At 36.8% G+C, this 21,041-nt stretch overlaps 1 protein-coding gene across 8 annotated transcripts in view; it reads right to left on the bottom strand.

Moving 5' to 3' along the window:
* The window catches only part of PTPRM (protein tyrosine phosphatase receptor type M), an 824,073-nt gene that overhangs the window by 344,510 nt on the left and 458,522 nt on the right, over window positions 1–21,041 (bottom strand). For all 8 annotated transcript variants that reach the window (XM_081079020.1, XM_081079013.1, XM_081079015.1 and 5 more), the window contains exon 9: window positions 17,620–17,729. In XM_081079020.1, the coding sequence (XP_080935146.1) occupies window positions 17,620–17,729 (110 nt within the window). The remainder of the gene's footprint in view (window positions 1–17,619; window positions 17,730–21,041) is intronic.

Here is a 21,041-nt window from a genome sequence, read left to right as displayed (position 1 = left end):
GGGTAGTGAGAATGAGAAACTTAAAACTTAATTTAATTTTAATTAAGTAAAATTTCAATTTAAATTGCCTCCCGTCACCAGGAGCTTCCATTTCAAACAATGAAACTCTAGAAGCTTTCATGATATTGCCACATGTGTTCAAAACACGTTGGATAATTCTGGAATGTGTGAAAATAAATATAGCATAGGTGCCTTTAAAATTTGCCCTTTCAAATGATTTTTAAAAGAATTTCACTATAAGTAGTTCATCAACTATTTAAGAACACGTGTTTTAGTGGTGATTACTAACTTCTAACGGTTGTAATGACATAATTTTTAAATGTGGCATATTCAAAAGTTTTTAATTGCAAAACTGAGCACTTTTCTTGCTATTAAATAGGTAAACTTACTTATAATTTATGTGCATGAATACTAACACTGTTATTATACAAAGTGATAATTGACATTCTTTCTTCTTATATTTATACCGTATCATTATAATTAAGGAGACCTCTCAAAGAGTATTTAGATTGAATCAACTAAGCAAGCCAGGAAAATGTTTGCTGTGTATATTAATCACTGCGGTACATGCCGTTCTCACAGTCAGGCAGCATAACTGTTGTTAACCCTCTAGCACATTCCCTTCACGAGGCTACTCTGAGTTAAGACATAAGACCACAGCCACCACTGCACTGCCATGGGAGGGCCTGCAGCAATGCCACCGCTGTGTTCAGCCGCTCACTTGTTCCTCCATTCTGATATAACCCAGAGAAAAGGGTAGTTCAGAGAAGGAAGATCTAAGCTAAGGCAGCATAATTACTCCCCCAAAGTTTATTTATTCATTCAGTGATCCATTTGAAACATACTAATTGCATGTCTCCTTATATACCAAGCACTGTGCTCTGAGCTGGGGTCTCATCGTGATTATGCATGGTACCTGCCATGTAGGAGATGACAGTTTTCTGGGGAAGGAGAGAAACAATTCAACAAGTATGATACAGTATAATTAAAATAAGGACTAGCAATGCCCACCAGAGCTAAGATAATGTTCTTGTTCATTTTATTGCCTTATTAAAAGCTTGAATGGCACACCAATGTATATGGGACAAAGTTCAAACTCCCTAAATTTGTGTTTCAGACCTGCCTACATTTTTCTCAAACTTGTTTCTAAATACCTGACATGAGGACATTGTATTACTTTCTGTCCTGGTTAGGGGTAAAGATTTACTCTACCACAAACACTTACTGGGCCTTTCTGACACTGCTTCTGCTCATTAACTTTGATCTGCCTGGAACATGGTATGGTTATCTCTATCCCTTTTTCTCCACCTATTCAGATTCATTCATTCCATTCAAATATTGATGCATTGAACACTGACACTTTGCAAACACTGTGGTCAGCATGTGGACACAGGCCCTGCCTTCAGATAGCTAAGAATATAGAGTGGGGTGGGTGAGAGACAATAAGTAAATTAATAATGAAAAACATGAAATTCTATAGAAGAAATAGAAAGGGTGCTAAAATACACAATATTGTGGAGAGAAGGGTACATCACAGCCTTTAGAATGGTTGGGGAAGGATCCCGAGGAAATGACAGTTAATTTGAGGAGACTTGAACTCTGTGAAGGAGCCAACATGCCAAGAGTTTGGGAAAGAACAGCATGAAGTAAAGCCATGAAGTAGGGGCATTCTGGGCACAGTTAATGGGCAGAAAGAAGGCCTGCGTGGCTGTAGCCCAGCGAGCAAGGTGAATGTGGTTCCTGGGGGCGGGAGAAGTGGACGGGGGCTATGGCACCTAGTGCTCTGTACCCCAAGAGGGGCTGATGGGTTTGTCCTCCCTCTCACCATGGCCATGCAGCATAAGCTAAACTGGGGGTTCGTAGCTGGATTTCAGTCATAGCCCTTTCGTAATTTGTTACAATGAATAGCTTCTATCTCCTAGGCCAAGAAAAATGCACGTACACACTAATTAATGCACTCCTACAATTATGAGTCATCTCTTTCACCTCTAACAAATCCTTCACACACATATATGTTGTATGTATGTGGGCACAATGTCAGAAAGCTCACAATCTCCCTCAAATCCATCCAGAACGCTGGGGGTTTGAATACCAGGAATAAAGAAAAGCTTCTCAGGAATAGGGTCAGTTTAACTCTACAATTCCACTGCCTTCCACAGACTTGATGCTCAATAAATACCTCTTTACCTGAGCACCAAAATATACCTCCACACTCAAACCCAAATGTAACATGTCTCTTTGGCATTTATTGTTTTAATTTGTTCATTCAACAAATGTTTGTTTCCCTGTTCCCCTGAAAATAAGACCTAGCCAGATCATCAGCTCTAATGCGTCTTTACGAGCAAAAACTAATATAAGACCGGGTCGTATAATATATAATATAATATAAGACCTGGTCTTATGGTAAAATAATTATATTATAGCAAAATAAGACTGGGTCTTGTATTAATTTTTGCTCCAAAAGACGCATTAGAGCTGATGGTCTGGCTAGGTTTTATTTTCGGGAAAACATGGTAAATGCCTATTAATTACTGGGCTATGGAAAAGCAGTAGGAAACTCCCAGAAGGAAAGGCTGGGGCTGTTTTCACAATTGCCAAGGGCAATCTTAATGAAGTCTCTATAAAGGACACTGACAGTCCAGTATCAGATCCAGGTAATTTTATGGGATGCCCTAATTCAAAAGCAAACTGACTTGGAACCAACATACGTATGCGTTCGATTTAGGTGAGATGGAGTCAACTGCTGCTTATACTCGATGATTTCTGATTTATACATAAGTGCCTAAAATATTCCAAGACTATCTTCCTCTCCTCTACTTAAAGTCTCAAATCGTAAAATGAGAGATTCATAGAGAAGCAAAAATGGAATAGCATGCAACTTTTGACCAGGAAAGGAATCAAAATCTTCTAGGGAGTGTGACTTGATTGTAATTCTAGCCAATGTTAACTATAGATCTTTAATGGAGGTTCAAGCAATCAAAGGAATGAATAATTAGATCTGCTTTCAGGTGAGGAAAGGACCGAGGATATCAGGGAAAAGTACTATATTTGCATGAAATACTAAAAGATAAGTAGAGGTACAATAGGAGGAAAAAAGAGGGGTGGGCATCAGGAGGAAGAAAGGATACATTAGTCTCCCCTTATGCTCAGTTTTGCTTTCTGCATTTTCAGTCACCCAAGGTCAACCACAGAAAACAGTAAATGGAAAAATGTAGAAATAAACAATTCATAAGTTTTAAATTGCACGCTATTCTGAGCAGTGTGATGAAATCTACGCCTCCTGCTCCTTTTGGCCCGGGGACGTGAATCATCCCTTTGTGTAACGTCTCCACACTGTATATGCTTCCCGCTCCTTAGTCACTTAGTAGCCATCTTGGTTATCAGAGTGACTGTCATTGTATCGCAGTGCTGGTGTACAAGAAACCCTTACCTTACTTCACAATGGCCCCAAAATGCAAGAGTAGTGATATCGGCAATTCGGATATGACCAAGAGAAGCTGTACAGTGCTTCCTCTAAGTCAAAAGGTACATATGTTAGGAAAAAACATAGTACATATAGGGTTCAGTACTATCTATAGTTTCAGGCATCCACAGGGGCAGTCTTGGAACTTATCTCATGGATAAGTGGGGACTACTGTATAAGCAAAAACAAGACGATGTAATGGTTCAGAAGGTTCTTGGAGAAAAAAAAATCCCATGGCTTATTACATTCGAGGAGAAAAATGGGAGATGCAGTAATAAATATAAATTGGGATTAGATCAAGGAAGGCCTTGAATATTGCAACCAGACTTTTTAAAAGGGGCCCTAAATTCTACTTCTTTCTACACTAGTACCGCGCTCAGTCAGTAGCGGTTATCTGAGCCCAGTTATTCATGCTTGGGATCTTGAAATATCCTTCTTCAACTCTTGATCCGTCAATGTCCCCACTCAGCTGACAAGTCAGGTTCATCTGACTTTACTATGTATGCCCAAGCAACTCCGCACTCTGTACTCTAGTCACACGTTAAACTGATTTGCACTTGGTACTTATTTCATTCTTTGTATAGTTAGCTGCTGTTAGAACTGTTACTTCTAGTACAGAACGAGCAGTACTTTTTATACTTTTGTCTTCTTCCAGTACTTTACACATACAAAAATTTAAAAAAAACAAAAAACAAAAGCTGGTTGATGTATTACTCTCATGACCAGGAGTCTGGAGTTTACTCACTAGGCAATTTAGAGCTATATAAATTTAGTGAATAACAAATACTTGGATATATATCCTTGTGCATTTGGGAATATCATGATTGATAAACTTCTAGAAATAAGCTTGATAGGCAAAATTTAAAATTTGATTCATACTTCCAAATTGCCTACATAAAGAAAGAGGAATGCAAAATGTATGTTCCCATCAAGAGTCTACACACACACATTTCCCCGCATCACTGTTAACACCTGACGTTACAGAAACTTAAACTTTCTGTAACACTTGTTTTATTTCATTTCTCAATCATTAATAAGGTTGGATAGGTATCTTTTCATATGCTTACATGTCATTTAGATTTTTTTTTTCCTATGAGTTGCCTCCTCTTATTCTGTTTATTTTTGGGGTGTTTTGTCTATTTTTTGTTAATCTGTATGAAGTCTGTATATTTTAGCCACCAGCCTGTTGACTGTGATAAATGTTGAAAATAATTTCCCTAAGTCTTCTGTTTGTATTTAAACTTTCTTCATGGTATCTTACATTATTCAGAAGTTTAATTTTTATATAAACAAATCTGTCAACTTTTTTTTTAATGATTTCTGGTTTTTATGTTAAGCTTAGAAAGACAAACAGTTGCCCCTCAAACAACAGGTTTGAACTGCACGGGTCCACTGGTGCAGGCTTTTGTCAATAAATATTCAGTTGGCCCTCTATATCCCCAGGTTTCTCATCCATGGATTCAAGCCCTGAAGGATTAAAAACAATATTTTCAAACTGTGATTGGAAATCCATGGATGTGGGGGCTAAGTCCATGGGTGTGGGGGCTGACTCTATGCATTGTTCTATGCCATTTTACATAAAAGACTTGAGCATTTGTGGATTTTAGCATCCATAGGGGTCCTGTAACCAATCCCCTATGGATACCAAGAAATCACTGTTAAGTTTTGGGGGAGTTAAACATTATATGTGGATATTCATCGGCACAAAGATTCATACCCCAATCCCCACATTGTTCAGGGTTCAACTGTATTACAAAAATGTCTTCCTTATATATTCTTATAGTTTAATTTTTGTGTCTAGATCATGAATCTATCTGGTATTTATTTTTGTATGATGTGAAGTATGGGTTTCATACAGCATATTATTGTAATAAAATGCTTGGTTTGCTAACATTTATTAAATTTTATCCATTTGTATTCATAAACAAACATGCACTAAAATTTCTACCTTGTAAAATTTTGCAAGGACATGCATTTATTTGTTAACAGTAATTAACTCTGCATTTCTGGTCAATATGAAGGAGTAGGTAATCACTCTGCTTGCATACAATCATGACCACATCAAAATTACAACTAAACTAATGAACAACCATCACCTGAAAATTGCCTGAAGTCTAGCTGAACATAAGTCCTATAACTAAGGACATATATAAGAAGCAATTTTGAGACTCGTAGGAGGGGCAAAGATGCAGAAGCAGATGGTCCCTCATCAGCATGTGGCAGTTAAAAATCAGGAAGAACCTCTCAGCTACAGAGGTTCTCCCTGTGGGGCAAGGGTTCCCAGCACCACCCACACCAGGCTCCCCAGGCCAGGATTCCAGTGCTGGGAAGAGAAGTCCTCACAACTTCTGTCCATGAAAACCAGCATAGATTGTGGCTGAATGAGATGGAGGGAAGCTGGAGTCCCAGGGGTTCCTCTTAAAAAACCCATACACAAACTTCATTCTGGGCTCCAGCACTAGGGTACCAGCTCGAGAGGTGCCAGAGACATACGGGGAGGAACTGAATTGTCTGGCCTCAGTGTGAGGCCTGAGGGGCAACATTCTCCGAGACAGAAATGACAGCAGATGCCATTGTTTCTTTGTTGAGTCCTTCCGCTCTCCCAGTGTGCAGACACTGGCAGCCACCATATCTAAGTTTCTGTGAACCTGGCTAACAGTGTTCTTCCCACAATGGTGATTCCCTGAGACCCCTCCCCACCCAACTTTCGGGCACATCTACGTCACTTCCAGTGGCATTTCCATACAAACAGGCTGTCTTGGCTCATGCTGAGGATATTTCTAAAATCTCTTAAAGGTTCACAAACCCCAAGCAAGCAGCATCTGGCCTTAGTGTGACCTGTACCTTTTGCTAAGCAGCCCCAAGCCTGACACTAGTGGCAGCTAGCATTGGTTCACAGCTTAACCTCTCCCAGGCACCCCCAAGACCAGTGCAGGTGGAAGACGACATCTACGGATCACTTTGTGGTTCATGCCATGAGGACCTGGGGGCTGGCACGCCTGGTGGCCAGCTTTGGACCATGCTGGAGCACCACCAGGCTACCTCCTCAGATGACACACTCAAATGGCAGACTGGGCAGGCACCAGAGCCCTGCTAAAGTGAACCCTACTCGGTAAAATCAGTCCCTGCACGGCAGCTCCTCCACTGGTCAAGGCCCGTCCTCACAACCATTCAGCTCATGTGTCATTCCCTCCCAAATAACAACCAAAGCTAACTACAACAGGAAGGAAAACACAACCCACACAAGGGACACACATGAAGCATGTGGCTCAGGTGACCAGGGAGACTGTGCCACTGAACCCCACAGCACACCTACTACATAAGGCCACTCTACTAAGATCAAGAGACATAGCAGCTCTACCGAATACATAGAAACAAACACAGGAAGGCAGACAAAATGGGGAGAAAAAGAAACATCTTCCAAATGAAAGAACAGAAAAAGAACTAAACAAAATGGAGAAAAGCAAAATACCAGATGCAGAGTTCAAAAAACTTGTTACAGGATTTTCAGTGATCTCAGTAAGACTTCACAAAGACATAGGAAGCATAAAAATGGAGACAGAAAACATAAATAATAACCAGTCAAAGTGAAGAACACAATAACTGAATTAAAGAATATATTAAAGAAAATTAATAATAGATTAGACAAAACAAGGATTGAATCAGCTATATAAAAATTAAAGTAGCAGAAAACACCCAATCAGAACAGCAAAAAGAAAAAGAATCCAATAAATGAAGACAGTTTAAGGGGCCTTTGGGACAACGTCAATATTCACACTACTGGAGTACCAGAAGGAGAAGAAAGATAGCAAATAATTGAAAACTTATATTAAGAAATAATGAGGAGACCTCATCAAAATGGCGGTGTGAGGTGAGCCTCTGTAAAGCTCCCCTGGAATTTACGACTAATCGAACAACAATAACTCCACAAAGGACTCCCTGCACAGCAGACAGGCAAGACGAAGAGGCCCACTACTGAATTCACCTAAAGGTGGGAGAATCATGCAAGCAGGGGAGGGGGGAAGGGAGAAGTGTGGAGATGGAGCCGCGTGGGGGCAAGACGCAGACCAAGCTCAGTGCTCCGAGCTCGCTGTATCCCGGAAACACCGCAGCTGTGGGAGAGGGAAGAGCAAGGACTGCTAGGGCTCTGATTATGGCCCACAGGACTGAGGGGGCAGCATATAACACGGCTGAACCCAACACTCACGGAAGAGACCTCGGAGAAAAGACTGAGAGAAGAAGGATGAAAACGGTGGTTTAAGCCCTCACTGCCGAGCAGAGAATGGAAGCCTTAGGCACTGAGACTAGCTGCTCCCTCCCTACACTCCCAGAGCTCACCCCGCACCCACCTGCCCAGTGCTAGAAGCGGAATGGTAGCAGAGTCAGATCAAAAGAACACAATATTTGCTGTTCTGAGAACTGTGGACCGCAGATGCAGATTTGCAGCCCAATTAGTTCCAGCAATGGGAAGGGAGCTGTGGAAGTGGGACCGGCTGTGGTACTGGTCGCCGCCATTGCTCTGGGCCATCTCTCACAACTCACCACACCCCGGCCCCATCTATCTGGGCAGATCCCTGCAGGAGTAAATAGAACTGCTGAAACCTACAGGCTCAAATCTGGTGCAGAAAGAGCTTTGGAACTTCAAAAGCTCTCCGCACCCCCACAGGGCATGGCGCCCTATGACCCAGGTGAACTGTTAACAGAGGAGAAGCCCGTCTCCCAGAGAATCCCCCCATTGTATGAGAAGCTGGAATAGTGCAGAGAAAACATAGCACTACTGTGTGAGAGAGGAAAACAAAGGCTGCATTCGGAGAGAAAATAAAACATTCTACCAACAAGTATTGGAAAACAAAAGAAAGACCTCTTCCTATCAATCTGTTGCAGAAGCCACTCCTGAAGATGTCTAGGAAGAAAAATAATAAATCAGTAATTGCCATGAATAACCAAGGCAACAAGACAGCTCAGAAAGAAAGTGAAAAGTCTCCAGAAAAGGAACTTAAAGATATGGAAATATGTGATTTAAATGACAGAGAATTCAAGATTGCAGTTCTGAAAAAACACAACGAAATGCAAGAAAACAGAGAAAGGCAGTTTAATGAACTAAGAAACACAATAAAATGACAACATGAGCATTTTACGAAAGGACTGAAATTTTAAAACAGAACCAAATGGAATTTCTGGAGATAAAAAACTCAATAGAAGAAATTAAGAATGAAATACCAGCTTAGGTAGTAGAGATGACCAGATAGAAAAAACAATCAGTGACATCGAAGATAGAAACCTGGAAATTACAAAGATGGAACAAGAAAGAGACTTGGGACTTAAAACAAATGAAAGAACTCTACAAGAACTTTCTGACTCTATAGAAAGAGCAATATAAGAATAATGGGCATACCAGAAGGAGAAGAAAGAGAGAAGGGAACAGAGAATATATTCAAACAAATTGTTGATGAGAACTTCACAAATTTGTGGACAGAACTGGATCCTCAAATCCAAGAAGCAAATAGAACAGCTAATTACCTCAATCCCAACAGGCCTTCTCCAAGGCATATTGTATGAAGCTGTCTAAAATCAACGACAAAGAAAGAATCCTCAAGGCAGCCAGGGAAAAGAAGACGGTAACAAACGAAGGAAAGTCCATTAGATTATCATCAGATTATTCAGCAGAAACTCTACAAGACAGGAGGGAGTGGAACCAGATATTCAAACTAATGAAAGAGAGAAATTACGAGCAAAGACTAATATATCCAGCAAAGATATCCTTTAGATATGAAGGAGGAATAAAGACCTTTCCAGACATCCAGAAGCTGAGGGAATTTTCTAATACACGACCTGCACTACAAGAAATATTAAAGGAGGGTATTTGATCATCATCAACAGGGACAATTTGTGGCAACCAAAACATAAAAGGAGGGAGAGTAAGGCCTGAATCGGAATATGGGAATGGAGAAATAAGCGTGTGAAGAAAATGGAATACTCTAAATATCAAACTTCTTTTACATAAACTTAAGGGTAACCACTAAAAAAAAATCCAGGACTGAAATACATACAGTAATATAAGAAGAAACAGAGGAAAACATTATACAATACCACCACACAGAAATAATAGACAACAACAAAAAAGCAAAGAAACAACGGAGACAGAGCCTTATCAGAAAATTAAAGATAGAATGACAGGAAATCCTCATGTATCAATAATCACCCTAAATGTAACAGGACTTAATTCACCAATACAAAGACATAGAGTAGCAGATTGGATCAAAAAACTAAACCCAACCAAATTCTGTCTACAAGAGACACATCTCAGCTACAAGGACAAGCATAGACTCAAAGTGAAAGGGTGGAAATTGACACTCCAAACAGAGAAAATTAGGTGTAGCCATAATGATATCAGATGAAACAGACTTCAGGGTGAAAAAGACAACAAGAGACAAAGATGGACATTTCATAATGGTAAAGGGGACTATACAACAAGAAGACATAACAGTCATCAATATTTATGCCACCAATCAGGGAGCACTAAAATATACCAAGTAACTAGTAACAGAACTAAAGGAAGAAATTGACCAAAACACAATTATACTAGGGGACTTAAATACATCATTGACAGCTATGGATAGATCACCCAAACAGAAAATAAATAACGAAATAGCAGCCCTAAATGACACATTGATGAAATGAACATAATTGACATATATAGAGCACTTCATCCTAAAGCATCAGACTATACTTTCTTTTCGAGTGTACATGGAACATTCTCAAGGATAGACCATATATTGGGACACAAAATCAGCCTCAGCAAATTTAAGAAGATTTAAATCATAGCAAGCGTATTCTCTGATCACAAGGCTTTGAAATTGGATATCAACTGTGAAAAGAAAGCAGGAAAAAACAAAATACATGGAGATTAAACAACATACTTATAGAGAACGACTGGGTCAAAGAAGAAATTAGAGGAGAGATCAAAAGATACATAGAAACAAATGACAATGAAAATACATCCTACCATAATTTTTGGGATGCAGCGAAAGTAGTTTTAAGATGGAAATTTATATCATTATAGGCCTATCTCAACAAACAAGAAAAATCCCAAATAAATAACCTCATGTTACACCTTACAGAACTAGAAAAAGAAGTACAAGTGAAACCCAAGGTCAGCAGAAGAAAGGAAATAACAAAAATCAGAGCAGAACTAAATGTAATAGAGAACAAAAAAAACAATAGAAAAAATTAATATGACAAAGAGCTGGTTCTTTGAGAACAGTAACAAAATTGACAAACCCTTGACTAGACTCACTAAGATAAAAAGAGAGAAGACACTAATTAACAAAATCAAAAATGAGAAAGGGGAAGTTATCACAGACACCACAGAAATACAAAGGATCACCCAAGAATACTATGAAGGACTATATGCCACCAAATTCAATAACCTAGAAGAAATGGACAAGTTCTTAGAAACATATAGCCTTCCAAGGCTGAACCATGAAGAACTGGAAAATCTAAACAGACCGATCACCAGTAACGAAATTGAATCAGTCATCCAAAACCTTCCCAAAAGCAAAAGTCGGGGACCAGATGGCTTCACTAGTGAATTCTACCAAACCTTCAAACAGGACCTAATAACAATCCTGCTCAAACTCTTCCAAAAAATTGGAGTCAGTACTCCCTAACTCATTTTATGAGGCCAACATTACCCTGATACCCTGATACCAAAACCTGGTAAGGACAACACAAAAAAAGAAAACTACAGACCAATATCTCTCATGAATACTGATGCAAAAATCCTAAACAAAATTCTAGCAAATCGAATACAACAATGCACTAAAAAGATTATTCATCACGACCAAGTGGGGTTCATCCCCGGGGCACAAAGATGGTTCAACATCCGCAAATCCATCAATGTGATACATCACATAAACAAAACAAAGGACAAAAATCATATGATTATATCAAATGATGCAGAAAAAGCATTTGACAAGAGATAACATCCATTTATGATTTAAACACTTACTAAAATAAGTATAGAAGGAAAATACCTTAACATAATAAAGCCATCTATGACAAGCCCTCAACTAATCTCATAATTAATGGTGAAAAACTGAAGCCCTTTGCTCTCCGTTCAGGACTCTTCCCTATCACCTCTGCTTTTCAACATAGTGTTGGATGTCCTGGCCAGAGCAATCAGGCAAGAGAAAGAAATAGGCATCCAAATTGGGAATGAAGAAGTTAAATTATCACTCTTTGCAGATGACATGATGCTATACATAGAAAACCCTAAAGACTCCACCAAAAAGCTTTTAGAAACAATCAACGAATACAGTAAAGTTGTTGGCTACAAAATCAACGTACAAAGTCCATTGCATTCCTATATACTAAGAATGAAATCTCAGAAAAAGAAACACAAAAAACAATTCCCTTTGCAATTGCAGCAAAAAGAATAAAATACCTAGGAATAAACTTAACCAAGGATGTGAAGGATTTGTATGCTGGAAACTATAAGACATTTTTGAAAGAAACTGAAGAAGACAGAAAGAAATGGAAAGACATTCCATGCTCATGGATTGGAAGAATCAACATAGTTAAAATGGCCATCTTACCCAAAGCCATATACAGATTTAATGCAATCCCCATCAAAATCCCAATGGCATTTTTTAAAGAAATAGAATCAACAATCAGATTTGTTTGGAACTACAAAAGACCCCGAACAGCCAAAGCAATCTTAAGAACTACAAAAAAACAATGCTGGAGGTATCACACTGCCTGACTTTAACTTGTACTACAGGGCTACAATAATCAAAACAGCATGGTATTGGCCAAAAAACAGACACATAGACCAATGGAATAGAATTGAGAACCCAGAAATAAAACCACTAAATATGGACAGATAATTTTTGATAAAGAAGCTAAAAACGTACAATGGAGGAAAGACAGCGTCTTCAATGAATGGTGCTGGGAGAATTGGATAGCCACGTGCAGAAGAATGAAACTGGACTGCTATCTGTCACCATGTACCAAAATTAATTCAAAATGGATCAAAGACTTAAGCATAAGACCTGACACAATAAACTGCATAGAAGAAAACATAGGTACTAAACTTATGGACATTGGGTTCAAAGAGCATTTTATAAATTTGACTCCAAAGGCAATGGAAGTAAAAGCTAAAATAAACAAATGGGACTATATGAAACTTAAAAGTTTCTGCACAGCAAAAGAAACCATCGACAAAATAAAGAGGCAACCGACTGAATGGGAGAAGATTTTTGCAAACAGTGCCTCCGATAAGGGGTGAATATCCAAAATATACAAGGAACTCATGAAGCTCAACAACAAAAAAACAAACAACCCAATTGAAAAATGGGCAGAGGACCTGAAGAGACATTTCTCCAAAGAGGACATACAAATGGCAAATAGTCATGAAAAAATGCTCAACATCACTAATCATCAGAGAAATGCAAATAAAACTCACAATGAGACATCACCTCACCCCAGTCAGAATGGCTATCATCAACAAGACAAATAGTAACAAGCGTTGGAGAGGCTGTGGAGAAAAAGGAACCCTCATACACTGTTGGTGGGAATGCAGACTGGTACAGCCGTTATGGAAGGCAGTGTGGAGGTTCCTCAAAAAATTAAGAATAGAATTACCATATGACCCAGCAATCAGTCTCCTGGGTATCTACCCAAAAAATTTGAAAGCATTTATACATAAAGACACGTGTGTTCCAATGTTCATTGCAGCTTTGGTTACGGTGGCCAAGACATGGAAACAACCAAAATGTCCTTCGATAGATGAATGGATAAAGAAGTTGTGGTATATATACACAATGGAATACTATTTGGCGTTAAGGAAAGATGATATAGGAACATTTGTGACAACATGGATGGATGTTGAGAGTATAATGCTAGGCGAAATAAGTCAGACAGAAAAAGCAGAGAACCATGTGATTTCACTGATATGTGGTATATAAACCAAAAACAACAAAAGAACAAGACAAACAAATGAGAAACAAGAACTCATAGACACAGACAATAGTTTAGTGGTGACCAGAGTGTAAGATGGGTTGGGGGGAGGGAAATGAGGGTAAGGGTGATCAAATATATGGTGATGGAAGGAGAACTGACTCTGGGTGGTGAACACACAATGGGATTTATAGATGATGTAATGCAGAATTGTACACCTGAAAGCTATGTAATTTCACTAACAACTGTCACCCCAATAAATTAAAAAAAAATAATAATGACTGAAAGCGTCCCTAACTTGTTGAAGGAAATACTAGATACACAACCCCATGGAGTGCAGAGAGTCCCAAAAAAGATTAATCCAATCAGGCCCACACCCAGACACATTGTAATTAAAATGCCAAAGGTAGAGACAAAGAGCGAACCTTAAAAGCAGTAAGAGAAAAGCAGTTCATCTTTCTAACTGCTCTTCTACAAGGAAGCTCCCATGAGACTATCAGTTGATTTCTAAACAGAAACATTGCCGGTTAGAAAGGATTGGCAGGCAATATTCAAAGTGATAAAAAGGAGAACCAAAATTATTCTACCCAAATTATTCTACGCAGCAAAGCTATCATTTAAAATTGAAGGAGAGATAAAGGGCTTCCTTGAGAAGAAAAGCTAAAGGAGTTCATTACAACCAAACCAGTATTACAAGAAATGCTAAAATAACTTCTTTAAGAAGAAGAAGAAATGATAAAAAGTATGAATTATAAATTGGCAACAACTAGATATAGATATAGATATACAATTACTATGTGAATGGATTAAATTGTTCAATCAAGGCCATGGGGGGGTGCTGAATGGATAAGAAAACAAGACCCTTACATATGCTGCCTACAAGAGACTCACTTTAGATCATAAGACACACAAAGACTGAAAGTAAAGGGATAGAAAAACATAAGCTGGGATAGCAATACTTATACCAGGCAAAATAGACTTTAAAACAAATGCTATTACAAGAGAGGAAGAAAAATTCACTAATGCTGTATCCGCATTATTTATCTGAAGAAACCCAAAACAGTAATTTGAAAAGACATATGTTTCCATATGATCATTACAGCCCTATTTACAATAGCCAGGATCTGGAGCCATCCTGGTTGTCCAGCAATAAATAAATGGATAAAGAAGAGGTAGTACATATATGTAATGAAATATTACTCAGACATAAAAAATGAAATCTTGCCATCTGCAACAACATGGATGAACCTAGAGGGTATTATGCTTAGTAGACTGAGTCAGACAAAGAAAAACAAATGCCACATGATTTCACTTATATGGGGAATCTAAAGAACAAAATAAACAAATAAAGAAATCAGAACTAGACTCATAGATGCAGAGAACAGTTTGATGGTTGCCAGATGGGAGAGGGGGTGGGAGGGTGGGTGGAAAGGTAAAGGGATAAAGAAGTACAAATTGGTAGTTACAAAATAGTCATGGGGATGTACAGTATAGCATAAGTAATATAGTCAATGACATTGTATTAACTGTTTGGTGACAGATAGGTACTAGATTTATCAGGGTGGCCACTTTGTAAGTTACATGTCTAATCACTATGTTATACACCTGAAACCAATATAATATTGTATGTCAACTCTAATTGAAAAATAAAAAAAAAAGATATTTAAAAAATTGTAGTTACCTCTGAAATGTGAAATTGAGAAGAAAGGATATTTTACCGAAAATATTCTTTCAGAGAGCAATATTACAATTTCAACTTCATAAAATAAAAATTTTGATAATTATCAGTTCAGGTATCAGAAAATTACTTCAATAAAATTAAATGGCTGATTGGGAGGTAAGGGCTGGAGTTAGAACAAAGGTGGGGAGAAGGGAAAGGAAAGACTAGTATGAAAGGCTGAAGATGCACATCAGGGGAATATAAAAGAGAAGGCAAGGAATAAGACCAAAAGAATGTTTTCCTGCTGTAAATTGTCATAACTCCTGACAAAAATGACACTGTCAGCGTTTTCCAGTCAGTAATGGGTGGTGTCTCTTTCCTAAGAGGTAAGGAGAAAAATCGAGAATAATCTGAACCTGTAGGTTCAGGTTATTCATTTGTAATATCTACATAACTTAATCTATTTTTTTCCTCTCCTTCAAAAACTATCAAAGTGTGCTCTCTGTCTAAAGAAACCACCTGCATTATGTGTCACTAAGCTTTTTTCCAACTATGCGTATGATAATTTCTCTCTCCTTCCAGTTTTTGCCTATAGTCAAATGTGTTTCTATGACAAAATACACTGTTCCTAAGGTTCCTGTTTCCTTTTGGGAAACTGTTCTATTTCCTTAGCATGATATCTGTCCCAGGAGACTGTAGTCTTTCAGAGAGGGGAACGAGTCCGGTTCAACATCAGTCTTTGGCTCTAAGAGGAAGCCATGTCTACCGTCGCCTTTGGTACAGGCTGCATGAATCACAGTAGGCAGTAATCTTAGCTAAAGAAGAGTTCCCTCCTAAGACCCCATCTAAGGTCTACCTTGAGCAACCTGGAACTCCCTACTTTCTCCTTCTAGAAAATATGGAGAAAGAAGAGAGAAAGATTTGGTGATCAGAAAACTTATATTTAATTAGTTAAGCTTCATTCACACATCTGACATTTTTTCTTTGGTATCCAGAAAAGTGGAACAAACCTATATCTTATTTTTAAAACTCTGCTTTATGAAACATTCCCACATCCCCGTTGTCATAGCATTTCAATCCGTGTACAACTGGGAGATCCTGGCTGCTGAAGTCTGAGACACCAATGGGCTCTTTTATTATTATTGTTGTTATTATTATTATTATTGAATTATAGTTCCTATTGTTTCTATGTTAAAGTTACTTATTACACAAAGATACATGCTCAGTGGGATCAGAAAGAAAGAATCTGGATATTATTGTTTGTCTGTCTAGATACCACCATGTGGCTTTTAGGACAGGTGGACTTACTTATCGGCACTTAACACTGAAAAACAAAATCTGCTATTCTTAATGGCAAGATTCCCAAAAACTAAGACCTGAGAATGGCCATGGGGTCAAAAATGTTCACCGTGAAAAAAATATGAACTTGTTTGATTTAATTATAAAACTTAGCTCTAGAAGCTGAGCCGTGAAAAAAATATGAACTTGTTTGATTTAATTATAAAACTTAGCTCTAGAAGCTGAGCCATGAGTTTTCATAATACTAGATTCTTTTACAATGAAACAGTCAATGAACAGCATCAATAACTTAACATGAAAGTCATTTTCTTTTGTCTTTTTTCTTGCTTTTTTTAGCTTTCAAATAATAACTTTTTTTTTTTAAATTTCAATACCAATTTTCAAAAGGTATAGGGAAACATCAATGTGAGGTTAGTTGGGTCAGGATAGGGGTTTACCAGTGATCACTGTCTGACAGCTTTTTCTCAGGCTTTTGTCAGTAATTCTGAAAGGTATTCAGGTGGAGGTGCCATAGGAAAACTGTCACGATTTTTGAAGCCTAACAACATATAATTCTGTTGAATTTGCATTCAAATAAATGCTAGCTTAAAAAAATGCACCTGCTTGTTTCTATGACAATAGGCACAGTGAAATGATGCTCATACAGATATGATGACTGTCACCCTGTTATTGCTATTATTTTCTTCCTTGAACAATTCATCAGATTCTTCTCTGCTAGCTATCATTCAACCATTTGATATACCTCAGTAGACAAAACTATGTCACAGAAGTCTAAAGTATGTTTTGCTAATACTGAGAAACTGAAAGACATTATTCTATTGTTATTTCTGAAACAACGTCTATTGACTTTGCTAATTGGATAATCAGCAGTCTTCTATAATTCAGTAGTAAAATATTTTATAGATAGCAAGAATAGGATTCTATGGTTGCCTCTTAATCAATGTACAAAATACTTATTGGTTTTAATAAAGGCGATTTAAAAACATGTTACTTTGTATCTTTACAGATAATAACACATAATCTGGAAACATCCATATCATTATAAACGTGCATCCTGAAAATACACATAATTCAAAAACTCATTTTTAATTTTTTCCTTCTATATAGTAATCATTATAACTATCGAAAACATTAAACTTCTTAAAAGACATGATGCTGATATGCATTTTTAAATACTAGTCTAGCTATCATAGAAATTATAGTAAGAAATTAAATTACTAACAAATGTATATAGTACCTCATATAAAGTGATGACACCGTATGTTTGAATTGGTTCTCTCCATTGAAGAAATATTTTCTCTTCAAAGGTACTTCCTTGGATGGATTCAGTAGGAACAGCACCTGGCACTAGAAGGGGAGGAAATCAATAAATGTTATGTAACAAACAAACAAACAAAAAAGATTTTTCTAGACTTGATAAGTTTTTAACTCTCTGTTGAGGCACAAGATTTTAATAATCCATAGATAGACTCACATTTCTTTTAGAAATATGGAATTCAAAACCATTTTGGCTATACTGTCTTTATAAAGAAAAAAAATTCCTCACTTTTTTTCTTTAAGTTTGAATCTATTAGATGAAGCTCAGTAATCATATTTTAAATGAACTTTTTTGTCTTTAAAAATAAATAAAGAAGGCTATAGAGCAATGAGAATTCCCACATGTTGCTTGTGGGAGTTAAATTGGTACAACCACTTTGAAAAATAATTTGGTTGTATAGTTAAAGAGGCATATATCATGCGACCCAATAATCCCACCTCCAGGTATATTCCCTAGTAATATTCTTGCACATATGTACCAGGAAATATATTGTACTAGGATGTCAACAGAGCATCATTTTTAAATAAAACCAATAAGAGACAAACCAAATAATTCAATAAATTATTTTATATTCACACAATAAAATACAAAGAAGACTGAAAACAAATGACAGATATACACATCATGATGAGTGAATTTTATAACTGTACTATTGAGTGACAAAAGCATGTCAAAGAAGAATATATATGAACTGTACTTATATTTAATATATCTATGAAAAAATAGCACTAAATATAAGTTTTACAAAGATGTGATACAGATGAAATAATATATTTTAAAAATTGTTTTATTTATTTATTAATAATATAAAATATTTGGGAAAGTTTGATGCCATTTTTTAAAACCTAAAAAATGTAACACTGATTAGTTTGCAAGAAAATCTAACTGACATAAAGGAAAACAGAAATTTACTTGCCAATTTTCTATTAAATAACATTTAATATTATTTTTTAAATCTTATCTCATATTCATTTAAATTCAGTTTTTCAGTATGCTTTATATTATATACAGTTTAGTGTATTAGCATGTCTACCTATTTATAAACTAATATATTAATACTTCTTATAAACATACATATATTTGGGGACACAGGATCAAATTTTTTTGGTGATGGCATGAGTAATCCAGAGAGTGGTTGAAGAGGAGTCACACTTCTGAATTTCAAAACTCATTATAAAGTTAGTTTTAAGACATTGTGGTACAGGTAGCCCCTCTATGACATGGTTGTTAGGTTCCTAAAAAATGCCATGTTATGCGAATCCATGTTATACGAAACAAAGAACCAGTACAAAAAATGGGGTTAGGTTCCAAAAATTAAAAACACATATTACTATATTTTAATAATTAAGATAAATATCTTTATTAAAGCAATTTTCACCAAAAGTATAACATATTAATATGTATTAAATAATACTTTCTTCGTCATCACTAATAAGCACCATTAACCAAGGGCGTTTTCTTTTTGACAAGATATCTTCATCCTCTGAACTTAACACTCCATGAACAAAATGGATTTAAAATTGTAATGAATTTTAAACTTCTGCAGTCAAATCTGATATGACATCCATGCTCGAATGAAAAATTTCAAATGAGATGTCTTTTGCTCTTAAAAGCTTGTATGTTCCGTGTTATTCGGGGATTTCCCTAATTTTAAATGAGGTATTTTTTGCTGTGAAAAGCTCTTATTACACTCCATTCTCTAATTCTCAAACCGGGTTAGAGTGCAACCGTGTTCTAGGATGCTGTGTTGTATGAGGGTTTTCCCCAATTCTCGAATGGTGTGAGAGGGAAACTGTGTTATAGGAAGTGCTGTATTATATGGGGGTTACCTGTATTAGCACAAAGATAGACATATAGATCAGTGGAATAGAACAGAAGGTACAGAAATAAACCTCTACTTTTGCAATCAGTTGATTTTCATCAAGGGTGCCAGGGAAATCCAATGGGGAGAGAATAATCTTTTCAAAAAGTGGTGCTGAACAACCTGTAGAAGAATAAAGTTGGATTCCTGCCTCACACCATATATAAAAATTGTATCAAATAGATTAAAAGCCTAATGTGTAAGAGCTAAAACTACAAAACTCTTAGAAGAAAACATAGGTGTACATCTTCATGACCTTGGATAAGGCAATGGTTTGTTAGGGAGAATATAGTACCTCACAGGAACTTGGGTCTAGTACCTGTTTTAGAAGTTCTAGGAATTCAGGACTTGGGATATACAGTCTTAGTATCTAAATTTGTAGAATTGAGGCCTATTCTGTTTAGTGATACTTTAAACAGTAATAAAAATAAATTTATTTCATACTTTCTCCTAAAAAAACATTACTTCAATAAAAATACTGTACTGCAATAAAACTCATTTTTGAAGTATTTTTTGTTGTTGTGAGGAAATATAATTTGAAATAAAAGTTTTTCTAATTAACTGGATGCTGGTGTGCTATAAAAACAATAGATTTTTATTTGGAATTAATGCATGCCTCAACTTCAGGAACTAACAAGATCATTTAAACAAACAAAAATAAATAAGTTATTCAGATCTCATGTTTTGACAGAATTTCTAGCTTATGTCTGTTCTCAATTTGAAACCCAAAAGTGTTGAGTGGATTCATGCTTTAGTAAGACATAGCGGCTCATCTCTAGAAATGACTGCATTTATCTCTCTCACTGATTAAAACATTACTGTTGATTAAATCATGAATTAAATTATTATCAACAAACTTTATTGTCTTAAAGACTAATCAAATATTTTGAGTGTTTATTAGCTACTCAATGTCATGCATATTGCTTTAGAAGAAAAACAGAAGACTTATTCTCTCAAGTAGTTTAAAGAGAAAAAAAATGTACACTCATAACATAGTGAGAAAACATGGAAACGTCACAACAAGTTGCTTTGAATTGTTACAATAATAACAATCATGTTCACCTATGAACAGCTTCTCTCTGGCAGCTACAAATAGCTCACTATTTTAATTTCTTCTAACCCTAAAATGCCTTAAGTATTATTTTCAAACTTCTCAGATGAGGAAATTAAGGCTCAGAGATTTAAAGACTTTATCAAGCAAATAAGGTCAGAAGGATGTGAGGAAAATGGGGGGAAGAGTTGGAGACATGAAGAGCCTGAAAGTTGAGGAGAACTTCGGAGGGTAGCAGAGGAGATGGAATTGAGAGGCGGCCAAGTAGAAGGGCAGGTTGCAGAGGACAACAGACAACGAGGAAGAGCCTGGGATATAAGGAGTGTAGCATAAAGGAATGATCCTCACGTGACATTTTTGCAGAACGAACTGCAGTGGGAGAAAGTTATTAGTTCTAGAGTATGAGCCAAGAATACATTAGACTTTGAA

Source organism: Rhinolophus hipposideros (assembly GCF_964194185.1).
Source record: "Rhinolophus hipposideros genome assembly, chromosome: 17".
Taxonomy (NCBI): Eukaryota; Metazoa; Chordata; class Mammalia; order Chiroptera; family Rhinolophidae; genus Rhinolophus; species Rhinolophus hipposideros.
This window is presented reverse-complemented; position numbering and strand designations above follow the sequence as displayed.